At 36.9% G+C, this 13,524-nt stretch overlaps 1 protein-coding gene across 11 annotated transcripts in view; it reads left to right on the top strand.

Moving 5' to 3' along the window:
• CPLANE1 (ciliogenesis and planar polarity effector 1) overlaps nt 1-13,524 on the top strand; it is a 140,605-nt gene that overhangs the window by 79,077 nt on the left and 48,004 nt on the right. For 9 of the 11 annotated variants that reach the window (XR_005986734.1, XR_005986732.1, XR_005986733.1 and 6 more), the window contains 7 exons: nt 123-205; nt 3,092-3,284; nt 5,180-5,470; nt 5,646-6,416; nt 8,044-8,210; nt 9,462-9,594; nt 10,402-10,456. Coding sequence is in view for 8 of the 11 variants with exons in the window: in XM_041747931.1 (XP_041603865.1) it covers nt 123-205; nt 3,092-3,284; nt 5,180-5,470; nt 5,646-6,416; nt 8,044-8,210; nt 9,462-9,594; nt 10,402-10,456 (1,693 nt within the window). In the remaining 3 variants the exon portion in view is untranslated. The remainder of the gene's footprint in view (nt 1-122; nt 206-3,091; nt 3,285-5,179; nt 5,471-5,645; nt 6,417-8,043; nt 8,211-9,461; nt 9,595-10,401; nt 10,457-13,524) is intronic. The other 2 variants (XM_041747930.1, XM_041747933.1) reach the window with 2 other exon arrangements.

Raw genomic sequence — 13,524 nt, 5'->3', positions numbered from 1 at the left:
TTTCTCACTTGCTTTTAGACTGTTGTTACTCTGGGTAAGTAGTGAATGTGAAACTAAAGACACCTAAGACAGTAATACCTACTTATATGACCCATTTTCTTCTTGGGTACTATTAATTTCAGCAGCAATCCACAACAGAGGTTCAGTGTCCAAGGGAAGAACCATTGGAGACATGTATGGAGGAAAAATCAACTGAACAGAAAGGGTAAGGGGGAAAAGAGTAAGGAAGTGATGATTACTGCCATCTGGGATTCATTTGATGAAGAGGTTATTTTTCTCATAATTTACGATATATATTTTATAATGATATTGTGTTCCTAGTGAAATTTAACTTTATAACTGTGGTAAATGATGATCTTTAGTAAGTGTTACAGACTTCTAAATCTTGGTAGATTTAGAACAAAATGCCTTTTGTTCTCCCATCACTATCACTCTTATCAAAGTAAAATATAGCTGTAAATAGACCAGAGTTTATAAAGCTGCTAATTAGGGAAACACCTTGTCATACTGATTTCGTTTTTGTTGGATCAAATAAAAAACCGTTCTGAATCACAATATATATCTTTCACTGTCGCAGTGTGTTTACTGCACACTATAGGGCTATTGTGTTGGCTAGAATATTATTGTTCAAGGGGAGCCAAAGACAGTTTTAATTTGTTGCAGGTGGAACATGCTTTCTTCATTTTTAGGATTTTTGAAGTTTTAGAATTTTAGAACTACCTTGGATAAGAGAGGCAATGTAATTAGATTTTCTTTCTCTTCTCGATATACAATTTTTGTTCATTTCTGTGGGCAGTTAACAAAAAAATATTTTAAATGTGATGTGCCTTTACAAATACATATTTCTATTAATAAAAAACTAGTCTTTACAGTTTTAAATGTAGTAAGGGCTCTGTAGTGTTCTGGGAAAAGTGTCTGCCTCCATTATATGTGGAATTTGAGGTCCCAACTAACCTCACTTCTCCATTGTAGATTCTTTTATTTCTACTGGGCAGTCAACAGTGATTAAGTTATATGTTCAGTCATCCAGATATATTCTTTGCTTTTTGTTTGAATCTGTTACTAATTGCTATGGAGACAAATATAAACAGATTGTAATTATGAGCTAAGCCTTATAGAGGACTAGAGAATGTTTTGATTGTTAGATGGCTGAGCTTTAGATCACTTACACCTTAGGAAATGTGAAGAATATCTTCCTAATCAATTATTAATCTTTAATTATAGTATGATCAAAGCCTTTTCAAATCCTGAACACACCATTCCTTATTCATTTTGTGTAGATACAAGTTCAGAAACTTCTAGGTAAGAATTTTTGTGTACCATTTTGATATAATCATATTTTACAAGTAGATAAGAGAATGAAATGATGCCTGCTGTGCCATTTTGAAATAATTACTAAATGTTTTGACTAAAAACTAAGTAAAATGAAAGCAACATAAACCATTGAAAGAACAATGTAGATACAAATTTCTGACACCTTTAAGTTTATTATTGAGAGATTTTCCTCTAACAGCTATGTTTTATAGATATACAGGAACTATATATTCTATAAGAGTCTTTTCTAAAAAAGAAAAAGTCTTTTATGAAAAAAAGAAGTATGGTTGACCCTTGGACAATACGAGTTTGAGTCACTTGAATCCCCTTACACGTAATTTTTTTTTTTATAAAAACAGTACAGTACTATAAATATATTTTCTCTTCCTCATGACTTTCTTAACATTTTTTTTCTCTAGCTTACTTTATTGTAAGAATATAGATGCAATACACATAACATACAAAATATATTAATCGACTATTTATGTTATGATAGTGTTTCTGGTTAACAGTAGGCTATTAGTAGTTCTCTTTTTGAGGAGTCAAGTTATATGTGGATTTTCAACTGCATGAAGGTTGGCACCCCAGTCCGCTTTTTTTTTGTTCAGGGGTCAACTGTAGTGGATGGATTACTTAAAATTGCTCATTTCCAGCCTCTAACAGATTTTTAATAGTGTATGAAATGCTTTTAATTTTCTCATAGAATAGATTCATCCCGTTTTATCTTTTGGGCTTTTACAGAGATTGAACAGTGTGTTTAGTGTTTAGAAGTCTTGCTGAAATAGGATAACATAGCATGGCCCTACTTAAAATAATTCTCCATTATTGGAATTTATCTCATTGCTACTTGTTGGAAACAAAGGCCAATAAAGTTGTCTTAAAATAGACAAATCACTTGTAATGCCTGTTTTTCATGGATTTGCCAAATAAAGTTTTGTTACTGAGCTTTTTAGTATTAGATGCTTGATAAAAGGCAAATATTATTACTGAAAGGGAATGAATGTAAGCCCAAATAATCTAAAAGCAATTTAATGTGTTCTTTTCTTTTTAGAGACAATGATCAATATATTTGGATATAATAATGCCTGCTCCCTTATTTAGTTTGTGAAATCAATTTGCTTAGGAAACAAATTTGAGTACCTGCTGTGTTTAAGAAATCATCCCCAAACAATCGTTTTATTTAAAGTAAAACAAAAACTTATTTTGATCTTTAATTTTTATTCCTAAATAAGCATTTTTTTGGTTATAGTTTAATTATAAATATAAACTTTGTGATTTGTTTGGAAATGAAGTGTTCACAATACTGTTGTTTCACATTTAAGGATGATCAAGAATTTGCTCTATCTATTGTAGAATTACCTTTTTAACCCATACTTTTTCTAGTTTTCTTAACTACACTCTGGATCATTAAACTTAGTAACAAAAAACATTCCTAATATAACTACTCAGAATAATTGCACAGGTTTCAAACTCAGATGCTTGCAGGGACCAGGCAAATAAATTGTCGATTGTAACACCATAGGGAGGGACCACGGCTGACTAAGACATTCCATTTCCCTTAATAAAATAGCATTCACGTGAGTACTGTGCTGATGGCTGGTGGCTAGGTGGCTGAGGAGTACAGAACGATAGGCTTTAGGGTTTAAATTTCCTGAAAACTTCCAGAAAGCCTTTACAGTAGAAGAAAAAGGTAATATCAGACTCTCCAGATTGTAGACACCTGATTTGCTTTTTTTTCTTGATTAAGTGTGTTTTTTATATATATGCTTCCATCTAGTACACAGATCTCTGCATTTAAAGATAAATCTTCCTCAGTTCCACCTTTCGTGTCAAATGGAGTCAGCGTTGCCTCACAAACACCTGTGCCAACACCTCAGCAGACCCAGAGCAATGAACCCAGGGCTCAGTTACCAGAGTCTTCAGATTCTGTTAGGCAGATGCTCCAAGATGAAATGTTTAAATTAGTTCAGGTAAGCACATCTCCATATAAATAAATCAGTCTACACATATGATGTATATGTAAGGATTTGAAATATGAACAAAACTCTTAGAAATTGACAAGATGAAATTAAATTGTAGGGTTTTTCTGCTTTGGGCACTCTTCATTTGTTATTCAGAGGCCCGGAGTCCAGGCTGAACTACCTACTTCTCTCTCTCTCCTCTCTCTTTTTTTTTTTTAAGATTTTATTTATTTATTCATGAGAGACACAGAGACACAGGCAGAGGGAGAAGCAGGCTCCATGCAGGGAGCCCGATGTGGGACTCGATCCCAGGTCTCTAGGATCACGCCCTGGGCTGCAGGCAGTGCTAAACCACTGCACCACGGGGGATGCCCCCCCCCCTTTTTTTTTGGATTACCAAGGGACTTTGCTGGTAGCTGGTCTGTATATTTAACAAATTCTCCAGATAATTCTAAGGCACATAAAGGATTAAGAATCACTGTCTTAGACATTTTTGCTTTTTTTTTTTTTTCACAACCCATATCCAGTGTGCCCTCTTGATTCTTTTGCCCACAGTGTATTCAGTACAGCACTTGCTGTTTCTATAGTGGTAGCCAGCCTTAGACTCAGAACTTCAGACTTCCATTGTCCTATATATGCATTTTCTAAGACATTCTTTTTTTCAGATACTGTCTTAATACTTTTACTTTCCTGTTTTAAAATGTTCTGTAAATTTCAGGTACCAATTTGTATAATATGAAATAAATCTTGCTTTAAAAATACAGAGTAAAAGGAAAAACTCTAAGAATCTCAATACTAGTTCTCTTTGAGGATAGGATAATGGATGATTTTTTGTGTGTATGCTTTTTTTTTTCTGTAAAAAAGCATGTTTTTTCTTTACTTTTTTTTTTTTTTTTTAAGTAATTGAAGGGAACTTAGATTTTTTTTTTTAACCTGCAGTGTTTCCCTACTGGTATCTTTCATCAAGTGCAAATTCTTCTGTTGGGCTTGAAAGACCCACAGCCAGCTTTTACCTTCCCTCTTTTCCCATAATGCTCTCACAAGTCTAGTGGTCTTCAGAGTGCAGTCTCTGGATCAGTAGCATCAGCATCACTTAAATGTTAGAAGTGTATTCTCAGGCCCCATCCCAGACCTATTGAAATCAGAAACTGGGCATGGAGCCCAGCAAAGAGTGCTTTCCAAGTCCTCCAGGAGATTCTGATGGCATGCCCAAGTTTGGGAACTCCCGCACTCACCTGTCCTCTCCTTAGAGCTGCTGTTAATTTCCTGTTCCATCTAAGCCAGTGTTTATGCTAGTGGTTCCCAAGCTTTTCTGCACACTGAAATCACCTTGTCATCTTAAAAATACTAATCCTGGCTTCCATCCCCAGATATTCTGATCTTATTGCTGTGGGTATGACTTGACCACGGGGATTTTTAAATGATGCTCAGGTGATTCTGATGTGCAGCATTCGTCAACCACTGGTCGTCCCTTTGCCTTTCGCCTCGTCAGCCTTTCCAGGGGAAGTCCTCACTTTCCACCTGTTTGCTGATCTTTGCTTTTTTTCTTTTTTTTTCTGAAAATTTGATCACAACACTCATTTTAGGACTTCAGTAGTTGTCCTCATTCTACTCCATCAGATCACTCCTTTATGATCCCTGGGATCTTTATGTAAACTGTTTTATAGATAGCCCTGAATCTCATGATGAGTTCATATTTCCAGTTGACAGCTCTTTGAAAACAGGAAGGTGTTCTTTCTTTCCTTTTTAAAAAAATCTCCCCCACCTCTGCCTCCTGCTCAGCATTCGTGGGTCTGACAGATAAGCCAAAAGCATGATTGTTGTGGAATACTCAGATCATTGTTGTTGATTCTTTAGATTTTTTCACTATATTTTAAAATAGTTGAATTTTTATTTTATCCTAGCTTCAACAGATCAACTTCACGAGCCTAATGCAAATAGTAGGATCATCCTTTGCTAACCTCTCAGATATACATCGACTTCTGCAGCAGCCTCAGTCTGTGCCTCTGGTGGGAAGCCAAGTATTAAACCCCACGAGAGGGAGTAGTGATGTTGATGACACCAGTAGACATTTTAAGGAGAGATCTTTTATTAAACCACAGCCTGTGGGAGAGTACACCAGAGAGAATGGCAAGAGTCCACACTGCCATAAAGGAGTTGTGCAGTCTGATCAAAACAGTCATGGAAATTTACAGGTAACACATTAAAAAAATACCATTAAAGTTGTTCTAGCAGTTCAGGTGTTGGCTTTTTGTTATTTTTAGCAGTTATTACATTCCACCTCCTCCAAAACATATTGAACATTGTTTGCAAAATAAGAAGTTTGTAATATACTCTAAACTTACATAACAGCTTCTTTTTCTCTTCCAGAATGTACCACATGGGAGTATTCCTTTATGTGAGTCCGAAGGCCCACCTCCCAGTACAGGATTAACTCCAGCATCTCAAAGCTTACCAACCACTGCACTGCCTCCTGCTCCTGCTGGAAGTTCTCCCTTCCACCTTTTGTCTCCATCTTTTGCCATTCCAAAGACACCTAGACTCATCCCAGCTGCAAAAACTTTCGGACCTGCTGATGGTTTTCCTTTGCTTCAGTTTCAGCCTAAGCATGAATTTAAGTCCCTCTCCTTCCATTCAGGAAGAGTTCAACAAGTTCCCTTCAGGCCCCTGCCACAGCCTAGAGAGGCATGGGGTTTATCTGCTTCCTCCCAGCCTCTTTTGCCACAAAGAGCAATGCCCACTACTTCAGTGTCCTCCTTGAATTTGAGCCACTATAATACCGAAGCCATAAAAAAAGCAGTTGAACAGGAGAACTGGGCAGAAACTGTAACTACAGAAATCCCTAAGCATGTGAACCTGGATCAATATGTTGGACAAGAAAACTTGACACCTCAACAGGACTCTTCAGTATTTATAAAACCAGAAAAACTACTTGATGTTAAGCCAGGGTCCCTTGAGATATCTCCTCAGAATACCTTTGGACTTCCATTATTGCATCTACAACTTAAACCTCCTTATGTATTTTCCTCTGACTCAAGGACGTTGGTAAAAATTCCTTCAATACCTACCAGTACTATAGCACAAGAAACAAAATACCCAAGGCTCTCATTACTTCATTCATGCCTATCCTCAGAAAATATGGTAATGAACATTGCAGAGCAATGTGAAAGCAGTCCTGCATTTTTCATACCATAAATACTACACATGAGATGAAAAGCTCTTACACATTTCTTTTGTTCCCCACACAATTCTTTTTTTAAAATAATGTTTCTGTTACTTGAAGTAACATAAAATTCCAATTCAAAATGATAATTAAGTATTGTAAAGCTTTTAGGTCTGTCTTGTATACCGATGCTAGCATTGGTGAGACTTTTTCATAGGTATTTTTTCTTCTCAGAGAAGAAATGAGAAGTAAAATAAAATGACCAGTATTCTTGTTCATATGGGTATGTGCGGGGCAGGGGGAGAGAAAGGAAGGGCACATGTGTAAGTGTCACACACATTATTTACTGTTCCTAGTAGTTATATGATTGCCTTCAAATCTGTTACAGTTTAAGGTAGTTAAATAGACCCAGGTCTATAAATAGTTGTGCATGTTTTTAAGAATGGTATATTTTTAAAGTACTTAAAAAGATTGAATCTTTATAAACCCACAGAATCCTCTTTAAAGTTATAAGCTTTGATTTATGAAATTCAAATTGTTTTTTTAAAGATTTATTTATTTATTTATGATAGACATAGAGAGAGAGAGAGAGAGAGAGGCAGAGACAAAGGATGAGGGAGAAGCAGGCTCCATTCCGGGAGCCCGATGCAGGACTCGATCCCGGGACTTCAGGATCGCACCCTGGGCCAAAGGCAGGCGCCAAACCACTGAGCCACCCAGGGATCCCTGAAATTCAAATTGTTTAGGCTCTAGTTTTATAAATTAGTAGTACCATATTAGGAAGGTAATTGAATCATTCATGCTCTGATGCACTTTTAAGATATGAAGATGGTACTGGGAAAAGAAATGGTCATTCTTTAGCAGCAGTACTTATGCCTTCTTTTGTTCTGAACACACTATGAACAGAAAAGAAAGGATTAAAGGTATGGAAAGCAGATATTTTGAGAGATATTTAAAGGAATTTTTTTATTAGAATGGTATAATGAAGTTATATTACCCAATGTCAGTACTTATAACATACTGCTAATCTGTTTCTTCCATAATCTTCACTTCTCTGTATCCTCCCTGTTTGAAAGCATTTTAAGTCAAATGCTAGACTTATGTATTTCATTTATAAGATTTTTATTTTTAAGATATTTTATTTATTTGACAGAGCACAAGCAAGGGGAATTGCAGACAGAGGGAGAGGGAGAAGCAGACTCTCCACTGAGCATGGAGCCTGATGTGGGCCTCGGTCCCAGGACCCTGAGATTATGACCTGAGCCGAAGGCAGATGCTTAGCTGACTGAGCCACCCAGGCGCCCCGTGGAAGATTTTTAATGTAGAAAAGAAATTAAGAAGATTAGCACTTCTAGCTTAGTTTCTGAAATAAGATGACCCAGTTGGAATATCTAGCACTCTAAAAGAATTTATTTTTTAAACTCTGGATACTCTGATAAATCTTACCAGTCCAGATCAATTTGTTATCTTGACATGTTCTCTCTCTCTCTCTCACACACACACACACACACACACTTAATTTAAAGATGTTTTCCTGAAATTTTTATTAATATATTACATAATTGAGGTTTGTAATTTTAAATTATTATGCTTTATTTCTTATAGTACAAAAACCTAAAACTTATTCCACTTGAAAGCCTCATTGCATTCAAACAAAGCCAAGAGAAACAAACACATGATTTATTTGAACAAGGCGATTCTGGACACCTTCAGCTTCTGAATGTCAAAATAGAACCATCTGAAGTGAAACGAGGAAGGGACAGTAAAAAAAGGCAAGTTTTTTTCTACATATTTTATTTATTCATGAGAGATGCAGAGAGAGAGAGAGGCAGAGATACAAGCAGAGAGAGAAGCAGGCTCCCTGGGGAGCCCATGTGGGACTCAATCCCAGGACCTATAGAAAATTTCTATATTGTGAGAGGGAAATAATACTATTTCTTACATTTTATTTTATTTTATTTTATTTTTTAAACATTTTTTTTTAAAACTTTATTTATTTATGATAGTCACAGAGAGAGAGAGAGAGGCAGAGACACAGGCAGAGGGAGAAGCAGGCTCCATGCACCGGGAGCCCGACGTGGGATTCGATCCCAGGTCTTCAGGATCGCGCCCTGGCCCAAAGTCAGGCGCCAAACCGCTGCGCCACCCAGGGATCCCCTATTTCTTACATTTTATTAAGGAATTCCTTACTGGAATTCATAGGCTGGAAGTTTCTTTTACATTTTTCTGTAAAATTATGAGCAGTTTTCTTTTGTAGGACAAATATTTGCCATCTCATATAATATTCCATGTACTGTCTAATGCACTGAAGTAATACTGCTATTCAGCTTACTATATTCTCTAGATTCTTACATAGGAAGCAGGAGGATAAGTGATGTGAATTGTTTCAGGACACTAAAACATGCACGTATAAAGCAAGGCTGTGACATCTAATGAAGAGGGTTTATAGTGTTTTACTCATGATGGGTATGCAAAAATGTATTGACTGGTAGGTTATTACTGAGTCTAGAAAATACTCTAAGAGTTTCACATTTATTAGATCCTAAAATCTATTACCAGTGCTCTCTTTCCAGAAATGGTTCCTTCCTTCCATGTAAGTCTTCTCCTTAGCTTCTTGGGCCTTCTTTCTTCCCTGCTGGGATTTCACTGAGGTGACTCAAGTGTTCTTAACTTCTTCAGAAGGGTGCCTGGAGTCATCCCATAGGGTTTCTGGGGTTATCTCAGAGTCTGAAGAAAAGAGAGTTTGAAAATTACCTAAAACGTGTGACTCTGACTGGAGATTCCAGTGACTAACACAGAAAAGTCAGTTCAGTAGTAGAGGAACTAGAAATAACTTTCATGTCTCCCTGACCTTTGCTTATATTTGCTCAAATTCTAGCAAAGTATGTTGCTGATTTAATTATATGCCACTGAAAATAATTTATTGGCATAATTTTGATAACTATCTCCCTATATAGCATGACATAAGTGAAGAACCGATGTTCCTAAAGTAGTAACATGTTTTATTCTCTTGTCTTTAACAGACGAAGACGACGAGCTGAGAAAGAGCTGCAAGAAAAAGGATCAGAAAAACTGAAGAGAAAGCCAAGTGTGGCTTCCCAACCAGAGGGTTCCCTTGTTAATGATAATGATTCAGAAATAGTTACAAAACCCAAGGTACGCTTCCCTGATCTGCATGTACAGAGTTGGGAATGTCTTTGTGGTTTATCTAGTCTTCTGATTGCTGGAATCTTCTGATTGTGATTAGGAGAATCTTTATATCGTTAAGTACATAAACCCTGCTGCATCCCTCCATGGAATAGTTAGACATATAGTTGCATTTGCGAAAAGTGAGTTGATGATAAATAAAAAAAATGTAGTTTAGAGCATCTGCCTGTGTGATGTTTTTATATTTGAAATCATTCCTTACTTTTTTCCGTGATATATTAATGCATGTCATACATGTTCTTTGGGCGGCTCCTGTTAAATTTCCCACACGTAGGTTTGTTACATAACCTGATATTCAAATCAGATCTTTTCAAACATTCCTTCTAAATTTGATGACAGTTTACCTATTTTTGCAACAAATTAGATAAACACAGTTTTGTTTACAAGGATTTTTATAAAAGCATACTTCAGTAAGCCTCAAGAGCATATTTGGAGGCACTAAGTAACATTGTTAAGTCCCTGAGCAGTTTGGGTAGGGGTGGGTACTTGTTGAATGTTAAAGCTACTCTGTAGTGGGGAAGTGCACATTGTAATTTAGAAGCTGCATTAAATTGGTAATGTTCTTTTTTTATTGCTTGGTTTGTGAGTTTTGTGAACTCCTTTGTGGAGTTACTTTGATAGAGTAAATAAATATTTCTAGAATGTATGTGAACGCATACATAAACATTCAACAGTCCTCTTAGCTATTGAATTTTTTTCAAAATAATGAATGTTTTTGAGTTATAATCATAGTTGATCATTTGGGGATTCATTTAGGAGCAACAAGAACATCCTCGTTCCCAGCCTTTGGATGACTTCGATATTCCTTTTGGTATGTATAAGCATGATTAATGTAGTGTCTCAGTTCAAAGTTAACATCAGCTTTCTAGAATTATGTATGTAAAAGTGAGACTAAATTTTTTTTTTATGTTTTGAGACTAAGTTATTTTCATTTTATCTTTGACAAGATAGAATGTGTATGTATATATGTGTGTGTGTTTGTGTTTTGGTGTGTTATCTGGTCGAACAGTGATTGACAAACTGTGTGGCCCACAGGCCAGATCCAGACCATGCTTGTTTTTGTAAATCAAGTTTTTTAAAAAAGATTTATTTATTTACTTTAGAGAGAGAGAGTGCACACATGCATGTGTTATGATTTGGGGGAGGGGCAGAGGCAAGGAAAGGGGAGAGAGAATCTCAAGCAGACTCCCCACTGAGCACACTCATACCTGACATGAGGCTCGATCTCATGACCCTGAGAGCACAACTTGTGCTGAAACCCTGAGTCAGAGGCTCACTTACTGTGCCACCCAGGCGCCCCTTTGTAAATCAAGTTTTATTGAAATGCAGCTATGCCCGTGTATTTACACCTTGTTGATGACAGATTATGCACTGCAGCAGGGTTTGCTTCTTGCAAGAGGAATCATAAAGTCTGCAAAGCCTAAAATATTTATTTTCTGGCCCTTTACAGAAAAAATTTGGTGGTGCCTATCGTAGAGTAGGCAATTAATTAAAATCTACAACAAGATACTGATATACAAGGTCTAAAAGGAAATTATGGAAGAACGTGTCTGTTGAATTCATCATAGAAACACATTAAGGAATCAGTTGAGAAAAGAGTACCTGTGTATAAGATAGGAAGTTCTTCCCTTTCCCTAGTGGCTCAGTTGGTTTCCTGCCACCAAATAACATGTGTTCCCTGAGGCTTTTTCCTCAGTAATTTTCATACACGTACACATAAACATTCAGTCTCACGACTTCAGCTCTTAACATTGTTTGGTGACACTCAAATACACACCTGTCCTCTCTCATCTTTCTTTTCTCCTTTCGCCTTAGATTCAACATGTCCAGATTTTAAACTGGTGTCCTGCTATTAGTGATATCACCATTCTCTTGACTGGTCAAGAGTTTTACCTTGAAAGTCATCTTGATTTATCCCTCACCTTGGTTACCCCTTCCCGTCACTTACTTCTCAACCTGGTCCTCCCTCCCTTTCTTCATGCCACTGCCCTCTGTCAGGCTTCCGCATAGCTACATTGGGCAGTTTTCTTCCCCAACTGACCTGCTTAGCTCTTGTCTCTCAGCTTCCTAACCCATCTGCTATTCTTTCCCACTCGCTTGTCTTAAAACCACTTTTTTTCTCACCCTTAAGTGTTTTGTTTTGTTTTTTGGCTTTGTGAAGGTAATACATGTTCACTGGAGAAAAATTAGGAAATACAAATAGGGAATAAGAAGAATATTAAAATCTTCCCCCCACAAAAAAACTCCCATAATTTTTCTGTCTAGAGATAGCTAGTGTTAATAGTATTTTAAGGTTTATTTTTTTAATATCTCCACCCATATATATCTATAAATACACATATATATTTATGTACATTTATATATATCTACTATATATATAATATATAATATCTATTATATCTATTATATCTATATAGATATAGATAGATATAGATATCTTTATATCTATATATATAATAGATATAAAGAATACCTCCTTTACTTGTTTATTACTTACTTGTTTTTACATACTAGTGTTGAAGTAAATATCTTCCCATATCACTAGACATTCTTCTACAATGTCATTTTTTAAAAAGATTTTATTTATTTATTCACGACACACACACACATAAACACACACACACACACACACACAGAAGCAGAGACACAGGCAGAGGCAGAAGCAGACTCCCTGCAAGGAGACTGATGTGGGACTTGATCCTGGAACCCAGGATCACGCCCTGAGCTGAAGGCAGATGCTCAACCACTGAGCCACCCAGGCATCCCTACAATGTCCTTTTTAGTGACTACATAGTACTCTAGTGGGTGTACATTGTTATCATTTCAAACAACAATAATCTCCAATTCTCTGATACCAACTGATGTCCTATATAATTCAATTCAATTCTGACAATAACCTAGAATTAACACAAATCCCACAGATGAATGGCTCAGTCCCAAAAGATTTACCACTTCAGATATTAGCTACAAATGGGGTCCCCTTACACCTGCATTTTTGCCCAGTCAACTACACAGAGATTCCCATGACTCACCCTCACGGTTTACTAATTTGCTACAGTAATTCCAGAACTCAGAGAAGTGCTTTACTTATGATTATAGTTTTATTATAAGGGATACAATTTAGGAATAGCCAAATGGAAAAGATGCATAAAGGAAGGTTTGGTGATTGAGGGCACAGAGTTTCTACACTCTCCCTTGGGTATCGCTACATTCCCAGCACATCCCTCTGCTCATCAACCCATAAGCCCTGTTAGCCTCATTGTTTCAGGATTTTTATTGACGTTTCATTATATGGGTGTGATTGATTACATCATTAGCTCTTGGTGACTAAACTCCATCTGCAGCTGCTCTCCTTTCCGCAGAGGTAGGGGGGCCGGGGTGAGGCTGATGAGAGTTCTAACCCTCTGATTGTGTGGTTCATTCCTCTGGTGACCAGCATCGAAGCTATCTGGGGGCCTGACAGGGTCACCTCACTAGCATAAGCCCAGATATAGTCAAAAGGGGCTCATCATGAATAACAACAGGAAATTACTCAGGAAATTCCAAGGATTTAAGGAATTCTATGCTTAGAACCAAGGATGAAGACCAAATATATATATTTTTATTATACTACATTGTGCCATCATTGATCATCTCTTCTGCTCCTTAGTCGTCCTGGATGATGTCCCAGGAAAGTCCAAACTCCCTTAAATAGACTTTGGACTTGGATTCTACTTGCTGCAGAACTTTTCCGCTTGGGTGGAAATGACCTCACCTGCAGTATGCACAGTCCCGATTTGTTTTCCTCCCCCTTCCAGCTGCTTTGTTTTCTGCTCCTTGTCCATCCCCATTTGTGTCACTACCTACTCAACCCCAAAACATAGGTTCCCTGGATTCTAC

The sequence above is a fragment of the Vulpes lagopus genome, chromosome 3 (assembly GCF_018345385.1).
Source record: "Vulpes lagopus strain Blue_001 chromosome 3, ASM1834538v1, whole genome shotgun sequence".
Lineage (NCBI taxonomy): Eukaryota > Metazoa > Chordata > Mammalia > Carnivora > Canidae > Vulpes > Vulpes lagopus.
This window is presented reverse-complemented; position numbering and strand designations above follow the sequence as displayed.